General features: G+C 42.7%; 1 protein-coding gene across 6 annotated transcripts in view; it reads left to right on the top strand.

Moving 5' to 3' along the window:
* DST (dystonin) overlaps positions 1-25,487 on the top strand; it is a 290,047-nt gene that overhangs the window by 10,032 nt on the left and 254,528 nt on the right. For 3 of the 6 annotated variants that reach the window (XM_054279827.1, XM_054279824.1, XM_054279823.1), the window contains exons 3-4: positions 6,225-6,413; positions 22,652-22,859. In XM_054279827.1, the coding sequence (XP_054135802.1) occupies positions 6,225-6,413; positions 22,652-22,859 (397 nt within the window). Of the gene's footprint in view, positions 1-6,224; positions 6,414-22,651; positions 22,860-24,206; positions 24,332-25,487 lie in introns of those variants that run through there. The other 3 variants (XM_054279829.1, XM_054279828.1, XM_054279825.1) reach the window with 2 other exon arrangements.

Below are 25,487 nucleotides of genomic sequence, written 5' to 3'. Positions count from 1 at the left end.
AAAATGGTTGCAGTCTATTTTTTTAGTTCTGATAGAGTCAAAATAGAACAAATACAATTGTATCCTCCTTGGGTGTTAGTGAATACACTCAGTGAATGTAGGTACTCCTCCTGTGATAGAAAATTTACACGTTACATTACTTATCAATCTTTACTATAAATATCTTGGAGAACTTAGCTTGAATCTTGGATTTTGGGTGGAACTTGTAGAACTGGCAGTTAAATAAATGTGGGGTTTTCTTTGGTTTTTTGTAAACTGATGATATTTGGGATGGAAATCTCTATTGAACAGGAAGGAGGGGAATAATGCAATCTTGGCCACTTTTTAATTTAGCACTGTTCTTACAATTCAGATGGATAGATATATGCATATTTATACATATACATATATGTTTTTCTATGTAGCAGAAAGAATCTCAAATTTTTCTCTTTCAGTGTGGAGGGGAATTTCATACAATAAAGTTAATTAACTAAAACCTGCCATTTTAGTTGAAGTAGGTTCTCCAACTCTAGGGTTTAATTATACTTCAGCCTGTCTGTAGAACAGCTGAGAATGCCAGCATCTTGAGAAGGGTTTGATGCTGCTCATCAATGTCTGCAGGCCCTGAGATGCTGTGGGTTGTGGAGACATGAAAGCTTCCAAGATTTAGACAGGTGGTAACTGGCAATTTGAAGGCTATTTCTTGAGGCCATTAGTAGAAATGGTAACAGATGACAATTCCCATGCACATACAACCACTGTCAGAAACCTTAAAAGGTGGAGCACAAATCTGGATATTGTATCTAAGCTCCTTTTGGCTTTGATATTTATTAGTGCGCCTTCATCTACAGGAATTACTCAGATATCTGTAAAGGCCTTTGCAAACACACTTGAGTTCTGCTGTCACTGAACTGTGGCCTAATGCTAACCAGCACTTTCTCTGTGATTTGCTGAAGTTCTGCCAGAAGGCAAGCCGGCTGCAGTCCAGTGCCCACTGAAGTTAATGCAAAGATTTCTGTTGACTTCAGCTGGACATCAGATAATGCACTTTTACCTCTACTGATGTTAATGCTTACTGACTCCAAAAACCCATACTGGCTGCAAAGGTTGGGTCCCAAGATTGGAATTCTGACAACCAATATATTCTACATAAAATACTTATACACTGGAAAAAAAGAAAACTGAATATGGCTTCTTATCAAGCATAAAAATAGAGATAACATATGATGAAGGCAGTAGGGCTAGTAAAAACTAGAATGGAAAAGAGAAGAATCTGGTGAATTAATACAATTGCACATTGAAAGAATGGAGGAATCAGAGATTTATATCACTAAAGCAATAATGCACACATGAGGTAGCACTGATATATTCATCTGATGCTAATAAAATATCAGACAAAGAATTAAAAATAAATACAGAAAAACTAAGACAGTGAAAGAAAAAGGTTCAATACATTATTCAATATGTTCTTATCTGTAAATTTAAATAAAAGCAAAAGCTAGACAACTTTTAAGGCAATTTAAAATTCCTATTTTTATGAGGAATGGATTAGGAATGAGAATAAGCAAAAGCACAACAAGCATAGCAGAGTATGACATATTTGGTTATCAAATACAGACCATATTGAAGAAATGGGGCAAATAAATACACATGATGTTGTTAACAAATGCAAGGTTGAGTACATTACAGAGAAAAGTCTTTAGCCACATTGTAATTTTTAGGTTTATGATCTTCAGAAAGGGCTGTTAGAACGACTTTCAACAGTTCAGCGAGGACTACTTTCAGATGTGTAGCCTCATTTGAAAGGAGATGGGAAGGGAAATGTTTAAACAGAACAGAAAAACATGTGCTACTATTATATACATCAGTATTTATAAGAGTACTGTACTGAATTATGGGGATCCATCAAGAGTGATATCCGTGAAAGAGGAAATGTGAAACTCTCATAGGAAAAAAAAAACTGATGGAAGAGAACAGAATGATTTCATGTAGAAGGAGAAAAATAAAACAAATTCTTACAATAAAATATGGCATGATGAATACCAGATTGGAGGCAGACCAAAACCTATTATTTAATTTGGATGATCACAATATGGATGTGTGTGAGTGAAGTGGTCAGCCTGGGCTCTGGGTATGGCCAATGGAGAGAAATAGGTGCTGTGAGGGAGTGGTTCCCTCACCTGCTGGCTTTGGTGGCTCAAAGGCAAACCTGGGGAGGGGATGTCTGCTGAATTTTGGTCAGAGAAAACCCATACGTTTCTATAGACAAGGAATTAGTCACTGAATCAGAGCTGTGAAGTTAAAACTTGGATGGATGAGGTATTTTTTACTGAGCACCTTATTGTGAAAGTAATTTTACACAGTGTGCTCTGGCATACCGTGGCCAGGCTGGCAACATTCATCATCGATTTGGGTATAAAGATAGACAGAATAGGTTCTTTCAATATTATCACACCCCATTCAAGAGGAAAAAACAACCAAACAACAACAACCCAACCAACCAAACAAAAAAAATCCACAAACCAAAACCTCCAACACTCAGAGATTTAAAAGGATGAATTTCAGCTGAAAAAGTTGATCTCCCCAGCCTGCTTCCTCATACAGAAAAGCTCACTTGAGACCAGGTGAACTAGCCTTTGGCTCTGCAGCAGCCTCCAGAGACACCTCTCCATTCCTGTTTGCTGTAGGCTTTGGTTAGGAAGATCACTCTTCCTGGATTCCAACAGACTCTAACTGGAAGGATGCACATTAATGCTTTTGCAGAGAAGATAATTCCAGGTTCAGTTGGCCTCGTGTCTTCCTCTGATATGTCTAAAACTGGTTCTGGTGGTCATATGAGTTGTTTCTTTAAGGAAGATTACTTTAGTGTAAATCTTAGTGCAGCTATTTTGGTATTTAGAAGACAGGTTTTCTAAAAATACATGTTTGAAGTTTGGTTTGCCTTGTTGTTCAGAATTTTACAGCACAAAATGAGTCAGGCAGTAGGTTCTGGGAATGAGCAACTCCTTCCCAGCACAAAGAACAAGACAAGGTTTTCATTGCCCAGTGACACAGCATTCACATGATGCTGGAAATTACAAATTGCTTTATGTGTTAGAGCAACCTTGTTGTAATATTCCTGTGATTTTAAAATCTCCAGCTTTTCCTCAGTGATTTGGGCTCAGGTGGTGTACTGTGCTTCCCTGAGCATTTTGTAACACTTTTCTGCTCATCTATGAGCACTGACTTAACATCTAAAATAGTGCTGTCTTTGCCAAACAAATATTTGTGTGATTTCCATGGTTTTTATTTTGATTGCTGTATTAATATGATGTTTATAATTCTGGACTAAACTGAGGGATAAACGACACAAAAAGCTTCTGTTGATTTCACTGTTTGGAAGGAATCACCAGGCACCTTAATTTTGCACTGAGCATAGGAGTAGCAGCTTCCATATGTTACATCACTTTTGCCTCCTGTCTTCATTTTTGATTACCAAATTTTGAAATTTTCTGGATTTGCCTCTTTGCCCTGGCAAAGTCCCATTGCAGGAATGAGTAAGCATTTTGGGATTTGGTCTGAGAACTCTGCCCCTGTAACATTATCTTTGTAGATACAGAATTAATTTTCCACCTGAAATCGTTATCCTCTGCCTTTATCACATTATAATCCTCCTCACAGCAACTATTTGTGATGCTGCAGGCAGATTATGACTTCAAGGGAAGAATGAGCTTCAGCAAACAGAAGCAGATGAGCTCTTAAAGAGATAAAGATCCCATTTTCTTGCTTGTAATAAACCACAAAAGTGAAAAAAATTACAGAAAATATCAAGGCAAAACATTGTCTATAAACAGATTTTTCTGGAAATCGCAGGTGACTTTTTCATATTGAAACATAATAATCAATAAACCTAGACATATTTTGAGGTGAAGCCATTTGGTGAGACAGACCCACATACTTAAATCCCTATTTGGCGTGTGTTTCTAAGCACTTTTAGAGCTGCTTAGCTTCTATCAAATTCTTCTGTTACATAAACATACTTTCCCGAAGAGTTTTATCCAGCTAATGGGATGGGAGTGTGGTGAGGGAGCAGGGCAGGGTATATCACAAGGCTCTGGCCAGTGGCCCTCACATAAATAAACCACAATGCATTTAACATTTAGAAAATCTATTCTGATTTCAGAACTTGGAAGAGATTTGCTGGATGTTTTGGTCTCTTAAGGAATATTTTCACTTGCTATGGAATAATCCCTGATGCACACTAGCATTTTTTCCTAAAAGGAAATTTCCAGGAGCAGTAAGCCCCTCTATAGCAGGCTCCCTGAGTTGTGCTTTTCCCTCTTATCCCGAATAGTCCCTAGTCCCACGTTGAATGATACATTGTAAGTATCTGTTAGCTATTTCACAGTGTGGAAAGAAAACAGGGCAACAAGCTTTCCTGCTGCAATAGTGTGTCAGAGTCTCAGATTTACGTCTGGGAATGTTTGGAGAGCCTCCTAAATCTGCACGGAGCTCCTGGCTGCAGTGGCTCCCGCTGCACTGCTTGCTCTGGTTGGTATGGGCAGGTCCTGCTTCCATTCAGACACGGGGGCTCTGTCCTTACCTAAACTCTGAGTGGTTCCATTGCTTCTGTAGAGTAGGAGGGATCATAAAAAAGACTCAGGAAAGGTTGGCTGTACCTTTGCATCATGTGTATTGCACAGCCCTGATGCACTGCAGACACGAACCTCCCAGACTGACTAAGTAGATTTGGGCTCTATTTCTGTCCCTCCTCCCCAGTGCTCATGGTTAGAAGGTTGTTCCCTGGAAGTTACTTCACCTTCCCTTTTTACTTCCCTGCAGCCTTTTTACATCATCTGTTGCATGCAATGCTATCTATAGCAATTACTAGCATGTGTACATAAATGTGTGTTTGTGTCTTTTGTCCATTTAAGGGTATGTTTACTTAATGTGGAATGCATTTAAATAATGAAGATAGCTGTTTGTCTGTCCGTCTGAGTGTCAAGCCAGACACTGTCTTCCCTTACAGATTCATGAACATTAGTGGAGGAAATCCAATTTTCACAGAGCCATACTTTTGATTGTTTCAATTTACCAACATAACAGCATTTTAGCACAACTCTTCTGTGCTGATTTCCTAATTAAAATGACAACAAAAAAGGCAAAACAAATCCCAAAACCCAAAAGCTAATAGAAGGGGGGAGCAAAAGAACAGCAGATTTATATGGAAATGTACTGCTCCCACTAGTTTTCTGCTGGCAGGAATTCAGGATATTTAGATTCACAGCATAGATTTCTGCAGTTTTATCTGAAATCTAACCTCGCAGAAGTTGGATTCTAAAATGCTGGCTTTGTTGCATAAGGACTTCAGCAGGTATTCTGCTAGAAGAAAAAAGAAAGTAGAAAATTAGGAATTGTTGCATCTATTCTTGGTTTTGAAAAGAAATATAGTCCTTAAACTGCAGACTGTCACTCAGGGCAGATTTGGCTCACCTATTCTGAAAGCTGATATGACTAAGTGAATGAATATTTACAACCTGGCCAAGTTTAATATCAACCAACATTGTATTCAGTACAAATGGCCCTTGTCAGACTTGTGCATGCTCATGAGGGACTCAGTGAAATGAGAGAATGCTCATTGTGAATGCTCTGCAGGTAGCAATAAAGGGATAGCATTATACATGTTGCCATTAAAGGAATGAAATTCTGTAAGGCCATGAGCCATTCTGGATGATGCTCAGAGGTTTTCCCAGAAAGCCTCTAAAAAGCATTTCTGAAGGGCAGCTTTTCCTGGGTTTATTAGTTTGGCCAAATATACCCATATTTCTGAGATGATATAATTGTTGCCACCTAACAACTTTTCTTCACTTTCATTCTCAGGAAAAAAGTCCACATTTCCAGCCCATGCTCCCTAAAACCATTTCTCATGAGACCAAAAATTAACCTGGAAAATTTTAATTATAAATTTTAAATTAGAACTTCTTAGTTATAAATAACTAAAAGTGTGAGCTTACAAAGAAAAGCACCAGGAGTTAGTGCTACTGGCTGTGTCTGTAATACAGATAACTGAGCAACACAAATCAGATGTGATATCAACAGCACTTGGCAGAATCTCTTTATTGTTACATGCAGTATATATGGGCATTATATTAATTTAAGGTGAGCATGCCTGTACTTTGAACTGTTAAGATCCAGTGTGATGCTGCAATTGTTACACAGCTCCATTTTGGGAGACGCCAAACACGATGATTCCTTTTCTCTTACAGGGCTTTAGATCCAGCCCTCGCCATGCCAGAAGACGAGTAGCACCTCGCCTGGAGGAAACACAACCCATAGTGGAAGCTCACCACCTCAGTGAGCAGGAAACTTCTGTAAGAAAAAGAAAAATCAAGAAAAGCAGCCGAGTCCAACCAGAATTTTACCATTCTGTTCAAGTCACCCCAACTCGAAAACCTGTAAGTATTCTACCTTTAGGGATAAATAGCACTTACTGTTATAAAAGCACTTACACTTGGAGGCATGTAATATAATTCTAATTTTTGAGCTATTCATATTCTCTTCCTCAATTTAAAAACCTTTTCAGTGCTCATATTCAGCAGCAAATCCAAACAAAAATTTGTAAGACTGTATTTAATGTTGATGCATAACTCTAAAAAATAATCCTGCTCTGAAGAGGGTTTTTTTAATTTTGATTTTTAAAATTTATTATTTAGACTATACACTATAATCAAGTTAGATATTAAATTTTATATTTTTATAGTGATATTACTTAACAGGTTTTTATAGCAAATGTGCATTTTATTTAAATTTCTTACTTAGATTTAACAGAGATGCTATTTAGTACTCAACTAAATTTATTTTAAATATCGTTACTAGATTCAATTTTGAGATCTCTTCTACTTTATACAGTGTTTACAATCTTTCTGCTCAACAAAACTTAGATCAAATCTCATGATTCTTTGCTCCTCAGCTTGATTTGCACACAGTTATTTTAATACTGATAACCTACTTTTAGTATGGAAATATGACAGTTTGTTGGGATATACAGTTCCTAATGTAAATTTGCATGAGGGCCTATTCTGTCCTGCAGGCATAGTGCATTTCTCTTTTTAATGAGCTCATTGCTTTGACACATTTTCTGAGGAGCTTTTCTGTGCCAGTGTTATGGGGCTCGAACAACTTTATAAAGTCAGTATTATTAAAGAGGTAATTATTGAGCACACCCTAAACCAGATTATCTTGAAGTTGCTGGGACCTACCTGAGCCTTCCTAGACTGGTGTTAACTGAGCACCAAGAATTATCAGTGAGCTCTGAAGATGGTTTGAGGAAGCATTCCTTAGTGGAATTACGCTGCCTGAGAGAACAAGCAACTTCTGCAAAGAAAGCCATGGCTGCCAACAACTGCCAGAATTTTTACCTAGTATCTGAATTTGTTTCTCTGCTTTCACTTCACTAGTCCCCATTTTCCTCTTCTCTCATGCTTCTGTTTATGGTTTATTTAACACTGCTCATGTTTTTGTGTTTAATTTGATATGATTTGTTTGTATTCTACTCTTCCTAAAGGATCTCCTCTCACTTTCTTCTCAACCATTTCACTCCCATCCTATCTCTTTCCTTCTAGACTACTTTGTCTAGCTCTGTTACTCATATTAAGTCTCCAGCCTCCCACTAGGCTCCCTCACTTGATTATTCACATGCAGGGTCCTTTCCCTGCTTTGTTGTCCTTCCTTTACCTCTTCCATCATCAACTCTTATTTTCCATACCACTCTTCTTGTTGTTGTTTTTTTTTTTAATTCCCTTTTTTCTTTGATCGTATTTTTTCCATGGTAGGCCCATGCCAAGTGTAAGCCTGCCTGTCACTGCTGAGGCTGTAACCAATTGCCACTGTTTACCAACACTGGAAAAAGAGCATCAGTGCCACTGAATTAAAGAGCTAAAATGGTAGAAATGGTGTAAGCAGCAAAACAGGTTTGGAAGAATGGATTAGTTATGCTAAGAAAGCCCTACTTTTTCCAAAAGTCAGTAACATGTCAGGGATTTAAGGATCAGAAAAATAAAAAATATAAGAATAGAAAATGTGCAGTGTTACTATGTAGCTTCATTTTTGTATCATTTCATGTGTCTGCTGTGTCTGAAGAAGATCTACCACTGTGTCCTAGGGTGTCCTAGGTTTCACTGAAACAATAATAAATCCCAGATTTAGAGAAAACTTCTCTCAGTGCTGTCACTATTATGTCACTTCCTTGAAATTGCTTTTGCAGTGTATCTTTTATACAGTTACATAGTTCTTTTCATAGCTTTTCCTTCTACAGCCTTGATGAGTGCCCATTTCTACCAAAAAAAGAATAAATTATCTTTATTATACTACAATCCAGAAAACATAAGTCACCAATTTAATTCCTCATGGACATTGTAAGTTATTTTGAGTGTATTATTAATGCCATGGTGACAGGGTGAGTAAGGTTTATGCCATTGCCATGACAAATCACTGCAGTGTTGTGAAGTTCCAGGCAGTCACCAGGATGTCCATCCTGCAGTTTGTTGCATCTTCATCCCACTTAGTCTCAATGAATTGAAGCTGAGAGACTTTTGACCTTCATCTTTGTATGGTTTTAAATGATTCAGTGCCAGAAATGCTCTTGTTAATCTGCATAATTTCTTTCCCCTTTTCCCCCTGATATTCCTAGCTCTGCCCACTTGAACCACTCTAAATAAATAATCTGTTGTCTTGATGTTAAAATTATGGCCATATTCTGCTGAGTCATCACTTGAAAAAAGTCCTGTATGATGTCTGCCAACCAGAAGATATAATGTCTCCTCATAAACCAGTTCTCCTTTTAATTTTTTTTCCCTCCTAACGCATTTTTGTCCCCTTTTTTTCTGACAAGAATGATATCTCCAAAGTAATTATAAAAGAACCTTAGGGAAAGCTTTTCCTTTGCTCCAGCAAAATTTAAAGTCCTGAAATATGTTAGCCTGTTTTGTTGTCATATTGAGATATATGCATAAAGACTTTTCAGATATTTTATTTAAAGCTCTGGTGGATATTTAGACGCTAGGCTTTCTTACTCTTGCTAAGTTTGAATATTTGTATTTGGTTGGTTTTGTTGTGTCTAAATCTTGTTTTGCAGTTTCCTAGCTGCTATAATTATCTGAATTTGCTTGTATTATTTTTTACTTCCTGCATAGCAATCTGAGATCTTTCCAGTATTGTTCCTGATCTCGTCAGAACTAAATGAGTTGTAATTGTTTGGATGGGAGTAATCCCACTGAAGACAATAATTACTCCACTTGAATATCTGCATGAGGAGATGTTTGCAGAAATAGAACATTAGTTTTCTCTGAAAATGTAATGGTTTTTTTATACCTTCCTAGTTGTTAATGGGGATATTAAATATATTTTGTGCTTATACTGATCCTTGCCAAACAGTTTATAAGCCATTTTCATTTTTATTTAACTTATTCTAGTGCAACATGAACCTAGTGCTGAGGCTTCCCCTTGTAGGGCACATTGTTATGCCCTCTAGGTCACCCTCTCATTAGTGGCTGTATTATTTGTGCTGACATTCTCTATAGGTGACAGCTTTGCATCAGTTTCTTATGGAGGAGAGTACACGTACTTGCTACTGACTTGTGCTGTGAATTTTTGAACACAGTGGAGAACTCTTGAGAACAAACAGAACTGTGTTTTTTAGGCTGATGTGATTGCATGCAAATCAAGGGAGTGTTTCATATTGCTCCTTTCACAAACTGGGTACCTGATTCTGTTAAATTTTCTGAAAGTGTGGAAGGATGCGCAAAAATCTCTTGTTGTGAGCATGCTGCTGCCTAGCAATACTTCTCCAGGGCAGATGTTAAACTGAGGGTTCTTTTACAAGCATTTTGAAAATACTGTCTTTATTTTAAATAGTGCTTCTGCTCTGAAGCAAAGTATAAAATGCTGCAAGTTATTCATAGGTGGCCTTGAGTTTGTGTAAACAGATGTGGCTCCTGAGCTGTGGGGTCAGTTGGGTTACAGTTCTGCCAAACAATGCTTGTATGACCATGAATATAATTGAAAAGAGATGATGTCAAAGCAGCATCTTTTGACATCTCCATTGTTAAACGATTTGAAGGGCTCCTAAATGATTCATGCAGCTTTATTACCAGGATTATTTACAATCATGACATGTAGTACCCAAATTTGCAGTTTTGTTTGTCATGATCACTCCAAGACATGGTAGATGAGACTGCAGAGACAGGGTGATAAATAAACCTGTTTTCTTTGCTTTCAGATGTGAAAGATCTCTTTCTACTCAAATGCCTTGTACTTTACACATCCAAAGATCTATTTTTCCCCAGAACTGTAGCAACAGCGTGTATTGAGGTGATTGCTAGTGAATATTGTTACAAAGAAAAGTATCTCTGAAATAACCTACAAAGAATAAACTGATGACAAACAATAATCTCAGAAGCACTGCTGATTGTAGGTATTCCTCAGGGTCTCCTAATTTACCTGTTTCTAATTATTTAAGGACTGGCCTTTGCTGAAGCAATTTAGCTCCTTAGGAGTGGGTGCAGCATCACTATAAGTCACTACAAGGAAAACAGAGAGAGGTCAGATATCTGGGGGGTCACATGTGAAAAATCCCTGATGTGGGCAGCTTCATTTGGCTCCACTGAGACTAATCCCATGGCCAAAGTGAAACTTGCACTATGAACACCCTGATAAAGAAACCATGAAAGCACAGTTTGATCAATTTTTAATGCATGTAAAACCATAAACTGTCTCATTCATGGTCTTTCCAGTTATCCTGGTTTACTTATATGTTGTAATCAAACCTTAAAACTTATGGGAAAATCAGTATTAGAGTTATGTCTGAAAAATACTTAGGAGTTTTTTTAAATATCTGATACCAAATAACTTATAGAAGTTCCAGAAGTCTCACATTTCTGACACCTTAAGAATATTTTTTTCATATGGATAAAGTTGTTCTACAAGGCCCTTTAGGAGTTTTTAATATGTCTCATTAAATAATATTAATTTCATTAATTTCCATTTATTCTTACTCTGATGTTATGTACTAATTTTCCAGTACCACTATGTCCTTTAGATGCTATTTGAATGACCTAAAACATGAGATGCAAATATTGCCCATCACTCTGCACAAGACTTGGTTATTTCCAACTATTAGCTATTTAATCTGTAGATTGCATTCATATCTTCTTTCTTTTGGAGACATCTGCTCATGCTGGATTGTGTCTCTTGTGAATTGCATTTAGAAGCAAACTTGGCAAAACACTACCATGCCATCTTTCACTTTCAGCATTTTTATTAACATCATATCAATGTTCTCAAACGTATGGCGGGGCTGTGAGCTGTCAGATTCTGCACGCACGTGTGCACACACACACACACCCGGGTCCTCTCTCAGGACAGTCTGAGCACAGCCATAAGGAGCAAACACAGGGAACATGTGAATCCATACAAAAAGGGAAATAAGAACTGCATTTTTTTCATTTTAAAGACAGCTATGGTTTAGGCTGGCATGCAGCTAAACACGAACAGCACCACAGAGCTGTTTGCTCACTGCCCCCAGCAGGATGGGGAAGAGAATAAGAAAAAGGTAAAACTTGTGGGTAGAGAGAAAGTTTAATCAGACTGAATAGGAAGGGAAAATAATGAGAATTATGAAACAATGTACAAACCAAGTGATGCTCAAACCCAGTGCAGCTGCTCGGCACCCAGTGACCAATGCCCAGGCAGTCCCTGAACAGGAGGCTGCCACCCTCAGCCAGCTCCCCAGTTTTGTTGCCCAGCATGATGCCACATGGTATGGAACATCCCCTTGGTCAGCTGGGGTCAGCTGTCCCAGCTGTGTCCCCTCCCAGCTGCTTGTGCTGGCAGGGCAACATGAGAAGGTGAAGAGTCATTGATGTAGTGTCAGCCACGCTCAGCAATGACTAAATCATCAGTGTGTTAGCAACATTACTCTTGCCTTAAACCCAAAACACGGCACTGTACCAGCTACTAGGAATCAAAATAACTCTACCACAGCTGAAACCAGGACAAAGACTTAAAAGATATTGATGGGGATTTTGAGAAGGTCCTGACAGTTTATTAGGCAATGGTTTCATAAAGTTTTTAACAAGATTTAAGCATCTGGCCATCTTAAACATTTTTAAAAATATCTCAAGGAACCTATTTTAGGTGCACAGGATCTTTGCAAATATGACTATTAATGCTAAATCCAGTCATGTTTGAAATGAAGAGAAAGCTTTCAGTGGCCATTAGGTTGACTTTGAAGTAAGTTCTTTTTCCAAGAGACTGTTTACATCTCTTTTTTGAACTGCTGTGCTTTATGGCTTTTCTTATAGCAAATAACTCCTCACTGATAAATACTTCATAAACAGTTTTGCCCAGGGAGTTCATTTTCCCGCTGCTCTTCCAGTTTCTGTGGCCTCCTCCCTTGCTGCCTGCTCCCCATTTCCTCTTGGCTGCTTTTCCCTCTCCACCCTGCAGCTCATCCATTGCGTTAGAGCAGTTGCCCATTTCTTCCACTCCTTCTGCCCAGCTCCTGGGCAGTTTAGGTTTTTGAAGGGATTTCTTCAAGGTGTATTGCCATGAGTTTAACTAGGCCCTGGAGGTGATTGCATTACTATTTCAGAACTACTTTTTCCTAAAACACAACAGTGATATGTTGAGAATTAGATCTGGGATTTAAAATTATTGTTGTCTTTCCAGTGCTTTTTTTCCTATACTGAGGTACTAGAGCTATTAAACATAGTACAAAAGAAACAAGTTAATTGCAATAGGGCTAATAATTCATAATGCATTAATGGAAAAATGTGTTACCCAAGAAATAAGCATAGCAATAACAGTACAAATCTGTATTTAGAACACCTTAACTGATTTCACTGCTAGCTCTTACTTGGAGGGTTAAGGTCATTTGAATAGACCCTGTGGTGACAGGTCATGCTTATTTTGAATATATTTACTTAGATTTAAAGTTACATAGTTGAAAATAACATAAAATCTGTTATTTTTCTGTACACCATTGCAAGTTATTCTGTAACTGTAGGCAAAGCCCTCTAATATAGCAGGATTTTTCTTGCTAGGTGAGCTGATTTCATACCATTTTTATTTTGTCTGAGCCAACTTTCATTCCCAGGACAAATGCTTATTTAGTGAAAATGGGATGAGAGCTTAAACCAGTCTAACTTTCTTCCATCTAAAGTGTTCAAAGAGGGTCAAAGTGCACCCTTCATCCTTGGAGCTGAAGCTCACTTGCTACTAATTTAGAACTGAATGAGAGAAAATATTATTCAAATGTTGTATCTAAGAAACAGAGTTGTGAAACTCTGGCTTGAAAAATGTATTTTTTTTTTTTTTGCCACCACCATTTTGCCATGATTTGTATTAACTGGGATTCTGTGTTCATTGATAAAATTTTACTACATGCATGCAGCATAGCCTCAGTGAGAAATTGAATTTTTAGCTGTTCAGAATTTTTCTTTTATAAATCAGTGTCCTTCTGGGAGAGCTAGTAATAGAAACCTAAGCTGCTAAAATGTGCTAGCAGTCTTAACTGTAAGAAAAAATGTTTTATGTATGTGATTATAAATGGTAAATTCTGTACAGTAGCTGAAAGCTGGTTAAAAAATTAATCAGCTCTGATCTTGTTGATAGTGTTGTTTGCACAACTTAAAATGACCAGTAATTGTCTCACAGATGCATAGTAATTATAGTCTAAATGCAGATGTTTCCTTTTCCTTTACTGCCACCAGAGTCACTCTTCAGAGTTGTATTGTGTAACATCCTACTGTGGCACATAAAAGTACATCTTTATATAGCAAGGGACTCCCTTATCCATTTGTATATATATATAACACTACACATGGGTATGATGTTGAAAGAATAGTTTGGCAGAGGCAAGTGTTCAGATATTATCAAGCACTGGAATTAAGGTTACACGTGCAGCTGTAATTCAGTGGATTATGCATCTGCGTTGTCATACAGGCTTTAATGGTATGGTGGTGTGCTGGTTCTTCACAGGATGTACTCTGCATTCACCACAGGGTGGAAGTGCTCTTAGGATGACTCTTATGTGTAGGAGTTCTACTGCAGAAGTTGTAAAGTGTATAAATGAATAAAACAGGAGATTGCAGGAAGACAGAGGATCTCTTATTTCTTTAAAAAAGAGAGAGTGCTGCTTTGGAGATTGAAGGGTGGGCACAGGGACACTGTAAATAAGATGAACAGCTGGTTTAAAACATTTTTTTATCTTCCATTTTCTAAGTGCCTAAATCAAAGCATGTAGCTGGGTTTATAGAAGTTCTTAAACTGCCATTCACCACTGAACTCTGTATTCAGTCCTGTAGTCTGAGAATTATTGATATGTAATATTAATGGCTCTTAAAAGTCAGATCCCTGGCATCTCAATTTGACCTAGGCAAAAAAAAAAATTGACCTCCTGGTTGACTTTGCATGGGAGTAGTGATGAGAACAAAAACCCAGCCTATTAAATAATAGTTCCTTCTTCACACTGGTATTTGAATAGCATGAAGTAAGTCAAGTTCTAGGGCTGCCCATTGAACTGAGGATAACAAACAAAGTACTGAATAACTGTGGAGCGAATATCACCCATCATTTGCACTAGATAAGAGCAAGACTTTTATTAAGAAAGTTACTGAGGATGTAGTAGTATATGATCACATCATTATGACTGCATTGTAATATACAAATAAACAGGCTGAAGCAAGGCTGCATGGTGAACCTGAAGTCTGCGATTTGGTAACATTTTAGTACTTAACTTTGCAGCCCTAAGAAAAGTACTTTAACAGGAATGTTGGCTTTAATTTCCCACTGCTGTTAAAAACAAAGTGGAAAAGCTCAGCTGTGTAGCACATTGGCAGGTTTTGACACTTTGACTTCAATATGGAAAATTCTGTTGGATTTCAGGGAGAGACTGATGGCATTTGTATTCCTCATATGAATCAGTAATGCAGGGGAGGAGGTATGTTTCTTCTAGAGGAACTCCCAGCTATTTGCTAATGGCTGGAGTTGGTGTGAAATTTCCCTTTCCTTCCAGGCTTCTTAGGGCAATGAGCTTGTCGGTGCTCATTCTTCCCAAGCGTGGCTGTTTCTGCCATGTGTCCTCCAGCCTGCTCCTGACCTGCCTCTGCTCCTTCCTTGCTGTCCAGTCCTCACTCCTCTGCTGACCTTGGCTCTTCTGCTCTTGCTCTGCCAGTTCTTGTTTCAGTCCTTCATGTCACAGCCCTTCCCAGGTTCTCCTGGTCAGTGCTCTCATTGCTCTGAGGCATTTGTTCCAGCTGTCTCTTTGATTTCTCTGCCTCCCTGTGGCCCCTGGTTGCATACTCCATTCCTTGGCTCTAGTCTGTCTTCTCTGAAACCTTCACACACAAGTTCATACCCTCCTTGTTCATTAAGCTGCCTTGTCCAAAGCCTCTTGCAGAGGCAGCTCCAGTTTCATGCCAGCATGTCAGACCCTGAGCTCTCCCCAGTCCGCTGCCTCCAGCCCTGATGGGCACTGATCCCCACAGTTACCTTGCAGGTCCATTTCTCCTGTAGTCCTTATGCACAGAGCCTGCTGCTCCCTTGAATGCTTTCCAGCTGCAGCTCCCAGACTGCCAGTCTGTCCCTCAGGCTCTCAGTCTCTGTGTGTTCTGCAGCCCTTTCCTGCAGCACGCCGGTTCCGGTGTTTGTGCTCTCCACATTCACATCACAGCTTCTTCCTCCCTCCCGCTGCCTGTGTGCAGCCGAGCGAGTGACAGAGAGCACAAACCAGGAGTCTCCTGCCTCAGGCCTGGGCCTGCCTTGCCCTGCTCTCCATGCCTCTTGTCCACGCTGCCATCAACCTGAAATCATGGCCAGCAATGATTAAATGCAAAGATTAGTTTTTCCTGTGGATCTCCAAGCTGGAAGGATCCTGGTCAGCTCCTTGGTGGGGATGGTAGGTGTCCCAAGCGTGGAGGTAAGAGAGTGAAATTTGCTTGGTCATTCTGTGATGGTGGCGTATTGGTGTGCCAGATCTGAAACCCCTGAGAGACTCTGTTTAGGGGGTGCCAGTCTGAAGGGATTTTTCAGAGATGATACATTGAAGACATTTTAGTTGAGAAATTTGAGCCCTGTTTAAAAAAGTCTGGCAAAATAATATTGGTAGTTACCTGAACACTAGGAATAGTTAAATCAAACTATCTACCTTTGCAAAGAACTACTAGTAGGTGAGAAGAGACTAAAAGTTCACTTGCTCAGCAAAACCAAAAAGGTGAGAGGAGATGGGATGCAGGCTATGAATACATTGGGGAAGCAAAAAGGTTATTTAAGGAAATGAACATTGTTGTTGCAAAAAACCCCTAAAAGACCAGGAATAAGGTTGAGGTGGCAACTAGAAGATCACTTGTAATCAAGACAGCAGGAAGTTCTGCAGCAGTTTTCCTGTCAGAGTAGTGAGATCAAACACAAACTTTAAAAGCTTTACTTTATACTCCGTGATGCCAGGGATAGCAGATGATATTTATACCTCAAAGACTTATCACTCTGACAAATGTAGACAGATTTTTAACAAAGATGGCAAAAGACTTATGTCTAGCTTAAAGCATATTCATATTTGAAGCATCCATCCCAAAGCTTACAGTCTTCTCAAAAAAGAATGGGATTTTTTTAGTCTTTACAAATAACTACTGGATGTTTTCATAATCTTGCTCTCAGGCTTCTCAGTCAGCTTTGAATAAAAATTTTCAAGAAAATTAAACCTTGAGAAGGAAATATTTTCAAGCAAACTTAAAGAAACTCAAAATGGATTTTATAAGAGAAAATCTTATAATTTAATCATTAAAACCTATGTGTGTAATTATAAGAATATGTATTTTCAAATAGTTTAATGTTGATTGATTGCTGGATCGACTCTTCAAGTTTAGTTCTAAAACATGGATGATAGAATAAACCCTGAATGCTTATTTCCATCTTCTCCTACCTTTAGAAAGAAAGAATGTAAGTTCTCTCTACAGAGCAGGTGGGTGTTGTATTGATGTTTGTAAAGCCTACCTGTTTGCAAAGACAGTTTAACATAGAGCCAGACCCTGGATGATCAGGAGTTTCAGATTTAGTGTATTTGCCTTCCAGCTTTCTGCTTATTGCTTTATGACATTAAATACAAACCTAGAAACTCTGCAGTAATTTCCATATTTCCTGATAACATAGGTACTTGGACGTATGGATGTCCTCTTAAGTGAGTGGCACAGAACCAAAGAAAACTATTAATTTCCTATATCTACATCTCCACTAGTGATTGTTTTTTTAAAGTTCATAATCACTGGCTTTACATCGCTCTTGTTGGTACTTTAATTTGTGTGTGTTTTGAATTTTGATCTTTCCTGACAACATGCAGTCCCAAGGACTCACATAGCCTGATTACATACATTGGATGTTTTGTGTTCTGTGTTTCATTATCATCTACCCAGGTTAAAGTGCTAAAGATTTACTAATGGGAACATTCAGCTGCCCTAGATTTTGTCTTAAATTTCTTAAGTTATTTTACTTTATAAGTTGATCCACTTTAATATTATTCAGTCTGGGATGTTAAAGGGCAAAAATAGTAATTCGCTTTCAATTGATATTCTAAATTATTTTAAATTAAAAGGAATTTTGCTGAAAGACACTGAGTAAAATCATTATTTTAGTGCTTCATTTCTGTTGATATTTATCCATTTCCTGCAATAAGTATAATAAAAGAAAAAATACATTCCAGGAATTCTGAGATAGTTTAGTGTAAGTGAAATAACTCATAATGAAACTGAAAATTAAATGTCAGTCAGTGTTGACCTGTACTTCCCACAGTTTCCAAAAAACGGCATGAAAGGACTCACTGCAGCAGACAATCTTCTTAAAGATAAAATGTGAAAGTACAAATTATTTGATTAGAATTCAGCTGGCCAGCACAATCTCTGATGTATCATAGGGTTGGGAAATTTTTGTAATATGAAGATAATTTGGTATCAGCCTTGCAGTAGCTTTTCCCAGCTGGTTTGCCTGACCGAGTTTGAAACCTGACCTGGGCTAATGCTTCCCTCCCCCAGGAATGACAGCGTGCAGTCCTGCTGTTCTCGATCCTTTCAGCTCCTGTTTCCAGGTGCTTTCCTGTTCTCTGGCAGTGTGCAATGCTCTACACCATTTGCCAGCTACACCATCTTCCACTCAGTCTCTATCTGATCTTCTGCAGCGCCTCACCCATGACAAACAGCAATCCTTTCTCTCCTCAGGGGAAATCATGCCTTGGAACTTGGCCGAATCCCTCTAACAAGAAGTATACGAAATGCTTCTTTGAAATCATCCCCGTTACTGGAAACCAGCTCGCTTTTTCAGCGCGGTTGCCAGCCTGACTCAGGCGGCTCCTGCGAATGCCCGATGTGTGGGAGCCCGCCGGCAGCGGCAGAGGGAGCTCGGCTCTGCTCTGCTCTGCGCCGGGACTGGTGAGCGCTGTGCACCCCCGTGCGGCACCGGCAGCGGCAGCGGGCCGTGCAGGGATCCCCGCCGGCATCCCGCCCCTGGGTGCTGCCCGGATCCCCGCCGGCATCCCGCCCCTGGGTGCTGCCCGGATCCCCGCCGGCATCCCGGCCCTGGGCGCTGCCCGGATCCCCGCCGGGATCCCGGCCCTGGATGCTGCCCGGATCCCCGCCTGGATCCCGCCTTTGGGTGCTGCCCGGATGCCCGCCGGGATCCCGGCCCTGGGTGCTGCCCGGATCCCCGCCGGCATCCCGGCCCTGGGCGCTGCCCGGATCCCCGCCGGGATCCCGGCCCTGGATGCTGCCCGGATCCCCGCCTGGATCCCGCCTTTGGGTGCTGCCCGGATGCCCGCCGGGATCCCGGCCCTGGGTGCTGCCCGGATCCCCGCCGGGATCCCGCCGCTGGGCGCTGCCCGGATCCCCGCCGGGATCCCGCCGCTGGGTGCCGCCCGCTCCGCCGGAGCCGCCACGGGCATGCAGAGAGGCCTCCGGCTGCAGGGCGCTACGGCAGGCAGAGAATAACTGCGCTGTGACCTTACAGGCCTTCAAGATAAGGGCAGTCAAGTCCTGACCCTTGCTAAGTCCCCAAGAGTAGGCTAAGGAAGGATGATCAATATTTTAGGGGATGTAAAAGACACTTCACTCCTGTCGCCCCCAAAAAGCATTGTGTGTTATTAACTGATGTTTTTCACTTGCACACAGCCACATAATTTATACAGAAGTAACAGAAGTGCCTTACATATTTTGATTTTAACAGAATATAACAACCTCCCCCCCCCCCCCCCCCCCCCCCCCCCCATGTTGTCCTAATGGGCCAGGAACTTTTTTCAGAATACTACAGATGTTCTGTGTTATTTCCTATTTTTTAAACTGCTTAATATATTGCTCTGATAATGGAATGCTTATCTGAGACTTACAATTCTATCATGGAAAATGAGTATGCTAGAAACATAGAGTCCAGTGGGATGAGTGGTATGAGTGGTACACAAACAGTGCCTGTGTGCAAAAGAGGAACAGTTACAGAATTCATATCAAAGCTCTTAATTTACTCAAGCAAAGCTCTTCAGTTTGTTATAAATACCTTTGGAGTATCAAAGTAAATACACCTAGGTGTTCAATATCTCTGTGGACACATTACTCAGAAGCATCTCCATGCTGAATAAGAAAGTAGACTGTCATTAAGTCAGAATTTGACATTTCTTATTGTTTTCCAGATTTTGTTGTTATGAAAAATTCCTTTCTAAACTTCCTACATTGCTCTGAAAATGAAACAACATGGTAATTGAAGAGTTAAAAAGCTAAAGTGGGTTTTGATTATTCATTTGGTTACTGCATGTATCAATTAAGGTAGGATAACCTAAAAGCACATAGCTAATTGTAATACTTACAGATGCCAAAGACTGCTCTATCAGTGCCTGTTCATTTTGATTCTCATAAAATATGAGTGGAGTCTTCTCACACAGCTTATCTTCCAGTATTGTAGCAGAGCAGACTAAAAGGCAGCCTCCTTTTCCCTAAAACTGACATCTCAGTAGACTGATGGTGCACAATGAACGACCACTCTACAGTGCTTTTGGCTTCTACAGGTAGGAGTAGTTATGAAATATAATAATGGGCTGTGAAGGGCTCTTTTGAAAAATGGGAACCCTAATGGATAAAATTTATAGCTTACTTTCAAAAATAAATCTGAGAGGTCTTTCCCCAAAACTTCAATAGCAATTGCTATTGTACTTTGTTGTTGCATATTTCAAGCTGCTACATAAATACTAACAAACTATTGCTATAGCACCTCATAACACTGTGTTTGGTGTCTTTCAAACTTTCATATTATAAGCTAGAAATGCAGAAGGGAAAAAGATGAAAGTCAGAATCTGTCTCTGTGGGTCTGTGTGAGCCAAAGGGCTGCTGCTCAGCCAAAAGAAGGTACAGGCCTGAAGCAGGATGTTCAGAGCTGGGATTAAAGGCAACACTTTCTCTTCTGTGGCAAAATCTGGGGCTAAGGACAGGCTCAAGGAACCTAATCCCTGACTAAGCACATGAGAGGCCCTGGTAGCCCCAGCTGGAACAGCAAAGTGCCCTGCAGCAAGCTGAGCCCTTCCAGCTCTTATCAGGAAGACACCTATATGTGACCATCCTGCTTTATGAGATCCAGTTTTAGTTTATTATACAAACTGACTGCCAAATAGTCTCTGCACTAAATCTAATTATGAAGGAAATCTGAGCTGGTATCAGACATCTCATGTTTCTGTTCTTCTGCACTTACCTTTTGCTCTCTCTGCATCACAACACAGTGAACAAGAATTCAGTTAATTGGTTTAATGTATTCACTCCCTCCCTCACAACTCACACATTTCAAACTTCACCATGGAGTACTCTACAAGGAGAAAACAGAGTTGGGATAGAAGTGAAGAGGAAAAAACACTAATAGAAGGAAAAACACTAATAGATGGAAAAACCACCAATATGTGATCTCCTCTTATTAGAACAGATTATTTAACTATATATTATTTTTTAATTTTATGCAGAGCCAAGAGTGCATCATGTTGTTTCTCTGGATTATGCAGATTCTGAGTTTTAAATGGGTAAAATACCCCCCATGACAGCTGGCAGTAAAAAAAAATAAATGAGACAACAATAATACATTTCATCATATCTCAATCACTGTACAAATTTTTTCTTTAAGAAAAGGTACCCATTAGGCTCCTTTATAGAAAAAAATAAAATTGAGAAAAGGGCTGCAATACAAGCCTAAAATACTATCTGGCTTAATATCAAATCTGGACTCTAGAATGGCTGAATGGGGCTGTTGCTGTGTAACAAAATATGCTGGTTTTAAAGTGAAAGAGGGCAGGTTTAGATTAGATATAAGGAAGCAATCCTTCACTATGAAGTTCCAGTGAGGCACTGGAACAGGTTGCCCAGAGAAGCTGTGGAAGTGCTCAAGGCCAGGCTGGATGTGGCTTTGTGCAACCTGGTCTAGTGGAAGGTGTCTCTGCCCCCAGCAAGGGGGTTGGAACTAGATGCTCTTTAAAGGTCCCTTCCAATTCAAGCAATTCTGTGAGCCTATGATTCTACTGCACCTGCAAAAGTTGACAACAGCACACACCTAAAACTTAAAATAATTGGATGAGCATCAGGTTGCACTTTTGAAAGGGGCTGTAACAGTATGAAATGACAAATCACACCCATCATTTTCTTGTGTCATGCCTTGGAGAAACCACATGTCCCTTCAATGAGAAAATACAGAGTAAAAGTAATAGGACCTTGCTGTCCGTTGTGTCCTGATAACGTGTTTAATGATGTACCTTAAATTTCAACACGGTGCCAAACTGTTCACACATCTCCGTTTCCCACTTTACATAAACAGGGAAGTCAGACATGGCAGCAGTCCTCTCCCTGCATCAGTATTTATTTACGTTTCCGGAAGAGCTCTTTTTTGAGTAGCTCGGAAGCCTAAAAGTGGATACAGTTTATACACCGAGATGAGTAGTTTGTTTGCCGAAGTCGCCTGGCAAAGTGTGACTTAAGGCTGCGCATCGTGCCCTGCTGCCCGGAGGGGCTGCTCTGAGGCATCGTGTTCCTTCCTTCCTTCCTTCCTTCCCTCCCCGGCTCCGTCCCGTTACCGGCCTCGCCCCGCGTTGGGCAGCGCGGGGCAGGGGGAGCCCGGGGCGGTGATGAATGGAGAGCCCGCCTCGGCTCCCGGCGGGCCGGGGTCTGTCCCGGGGGCGGATTTACCAGTAGCTCGGTGATGGCAAATCTTCCCCTTGTCCTGGCGGGGGAGCCAAAAGCCTTCGATCTGTAGCCGGGAAGGTTGGTGGCTTTTTTTTTTTTTTTTTTTTTTTTTTCGGCTGTTGTTGCTGCTGGGTTTATTGTTGGGGAAGTGGGAGGCTCATTTGCGAGCTGGTTGCCCAGCCGCAGGCCACGGCTCTAGCCCGACATCCCTCCAAATGCACTCTCGCTAAAGACCGGCTATTTTTTGGGGGATCGCCCTCGGCACGCCGCACACGCACCCTTTCCCCCCTCTACATTCACACCAATGGTGAGCGGCGGCCCTCTCCCCTATCCTCCTTTTCCCGTGAGATGCTTTTCCACGCCACGCGGGGCGGGTATTCGCCGGCGCCACCTGAGGCCCTTCGTCCCGAGCTGCTCCCCACGCACCCTGTCTGTCTGTCTGTCTCCCCGTGCAGAGCTCCGGCAACGCGTCCTACCGATGCTCCATGTCGTCCTCCGCCGATTTCTCCGACGAGGAGGACTTCAGCCAGAGGTCGGGGACGGTGTCGCCGGCGCCGGGGGACACGCTGCCCTGGAACCTGCCCAAACACGAGCGGTCCAAGCGGAAGATCCAGGGCGGCTCGGTGCTGGACCCCGCCGAGCGGGCCGTGCTGCGCATCGCCGGTAAGGCGCGGCCGGGGGCGGCGGGGCAGGGGGCGGCCGGGGGCAGAGGGACCCCCGTCCCTTCTCTTTCCGAGCGCGGCCCCGCCGGGCGGTGACTAAGCTCTTTGGCCGCCTTTTCCGGCTGGGTGAACTGATGCGTGTGGAAGGCGAGCCGAAACACGCGCAGGTGCGCCCATTAAACTTTCATGCGAAAAAGCATCAGCGGCGGGGGCTGCAGCCGCGGCGGGGGCGGCTCAGCGGGGCCGGCGCTTTTTTCGGCCCACAAGGCCGAGGCAGCCCCCGGCCGCCCTGGCTGGAAGCGCCGCGGGACCGCCCGCAGCGCGGGGAGAAGCCGCGGCGGCCGATGATGCTCCGTGAGGGGCGGGGGAGCAGCGCCGGGCTTTGTCCGCTCGGGGTGGACGGGGACCGGAGCGGAGCCGCCCCGGTGTGCCGGAGGCGCCAAAGGGCTCTGGTCCGCGGCCCAGCGACAATTGATGTCGAAAATAGGGCGGAGGTCCGCATCACCCTGGCGAAAGCTGGAAAACGCCTGTAAATGAATCCCAGAAAGATGAGGCGGTCGGTCCCCAGTGCTCCCCGGGGACACCGCTGTTGTTCTCCCCAACCACCCCGATTGTATGCGCGTCTCCATGTGTCCCTCCCGGGACACCATTTCCCAGGGTAACCATTCCTAGCTGCGCTATTAGCGGGGGCAGCGCTGCGGAGCCGGGCTCCCACCAGCCGCAGGATGCAGCCGCGATTGGGGCGTTGCGGAGCCGGCCCGACCGCCCGCGGATCCCTGCGGGCAGGGTGCGCAGGACGGGGCAGCGGCGGGCCGGGGCAGGGCAGCAGGGAGCGCAGGGCAGCAGGGAGCGCAGCGGAGCGGGGTCAGCGCCGGGGGACAGCGGGGGGACGCAGGCGCGGCGGTGACACCTGCGGCAGGGCCGCGCCCGCCCCGCCGGGACTGCGGGAGCTCCCGGCCCCGCCGGCTGCCGGCCTGGGGTCCCTCCCCGCTCGGTCCCTGCCCGAGAGTGCAGTGTCCCCACCGGCGCCGTCAGCGCTGCGGGCGTCGCGTCCCCGCCCCGGCAGCCGCCACCCTCCTCGTCTCGGGGGAGGCGGCGGTGGAGCCGCCGGCCCCGCGGGCGGTGCCTCGGCCATGGGGCTGGAGCCGGGGCTGCGGCGGGAGGCCGGGCTGGTGCCGCCCCTCCGCGCTCCGAGGGGCGGCTGCCGAAACCCGAGCGAGCGAGCGGCCGCCCGCGGGGGCGTTCCCTCGGCCGGGCTGGCAGCGCCGCCCCCCGCCCGCCCCCGCCCGCCGCTGCCGGGGCTTTTCTTGTGCCATCCCCGAGGCTGTCGGCCGCCCCGAGCCGCACCGGCGGGCAGGGCTGGGTTGGGCGAGCTGCTGGCCATGGCTGGCTACCTCTCCCCCGGCGCCTATTTCTACGCCGAGGAGCAGGAGTACCTGCAGGCCTACGAAGATGTCCTAGAGAGATACAAAGGTAGGGCAGCGCTCCCCGGCCGGCCGCTCTCCTGCCACGCCGGGTGTGGCGACTGCGGAGCCGGCAGGCGCTGGGGCCAGCTGGGGGACATGGGTGGCCCCGCGTCCCTGCGAGGGTCGGGCTGGGGACAAGGGACGTGGGCGGCGTGTGCGATGGATATAAATACCGTGTCACCTCACCAGTGTGTGACAGGCGCTCTCGCGTGTTTAAAAGTCGCTTTTTTGAGTGCGGTACGGACACAGGGATTTATGTCTCGATGTACATTCATATTTAAAGCTTCGGTTTATTTTTACCTATTTGTTTATTTATTTGGGTTTTTTTGGGCCAGGGCAAGGAATTAGCTTAGTTCGTGTAGCACCTGAGTTTTTTTTATCGAGTACAGAAAAATAAGGAAAAAGGCATTTATCAGGGTGAACATGTATGCAGCTAAATTAATCCTGCTAGAAATGTAAATTGCATTGATTTCTTAGGGGTATCGGGATAGAAGGGATGGTTTGGATGATTCACTGCTGTTTTTCAGTACATTTGCTGGTACTAAATCTGAAGCTTATCAAAAGTGTTACAGCTCTGATTTTAATCCAAGTGCGAAATGGATGGAGTTAACTGTTCACACTGAACCTTCATCCCCGAAACAGTTTTTCCAGCATGTCACAGCATATGCTGACATTTGCAGTGCTGAGTCCTTTTGTAACGTTAGGGAATAAGATGTTATGTTTCATATCTGAAGTTTTTCAGCTGCATTTCTTCAATCAGTCCTGAAGATTTTTGCTAAATGGTTTCCACTGATGGGAATGGGAGTGGCACAGTTTAAGACAGCTTGATTTGAAGATATTGATAATTGATTTTATTTATTTTGTGTTGTTAGTAGCAGTATTTTGAATAATAAACCCTCAACAGATGGTTATTTTGACTATGAGAACTTGTTGGGTCTGTGTGTACTTTATACTGGTGTCACTTGCAATTTCATGTGTCATTAGCAGTATTGACTAATGACTCCTTTGTGTCTGTTGCCCATTGTGTCAATGCAGCAATGGAGCATGTGCACCGTTTCTGTTCTCAAATGCATTAGTGCATTTTGGTTGAGAAATAATTACCATTTGGTGATTGCCATCATCTTCAAAACCATGTCTTTATTCCATTCTCTAATTTTTCTTAA

Source organism: Melozone crissalis, unplaced genomic scaffold, assembly GCF_028551555.1.
Source record: "Melozone crissalis strain CALT ecotype California unplaced genomic scaffold, PUWL_Pcris_2 ptg000027l_1, whole genome shotgun sequence".
In the NCBI taxonomy this organism is placed as follows: domain Eukaryota; kingdom Metazoa; phylum Chordata; class Aves; order Passeriformes; family Passerellidae; genus Melozone; species Melozone crissalis.
The sequence above is the reverse complement of the archived record's forward strand: the minus strand, read 5'-3'. Positions and strand labels throughout refer to the sequence as shown.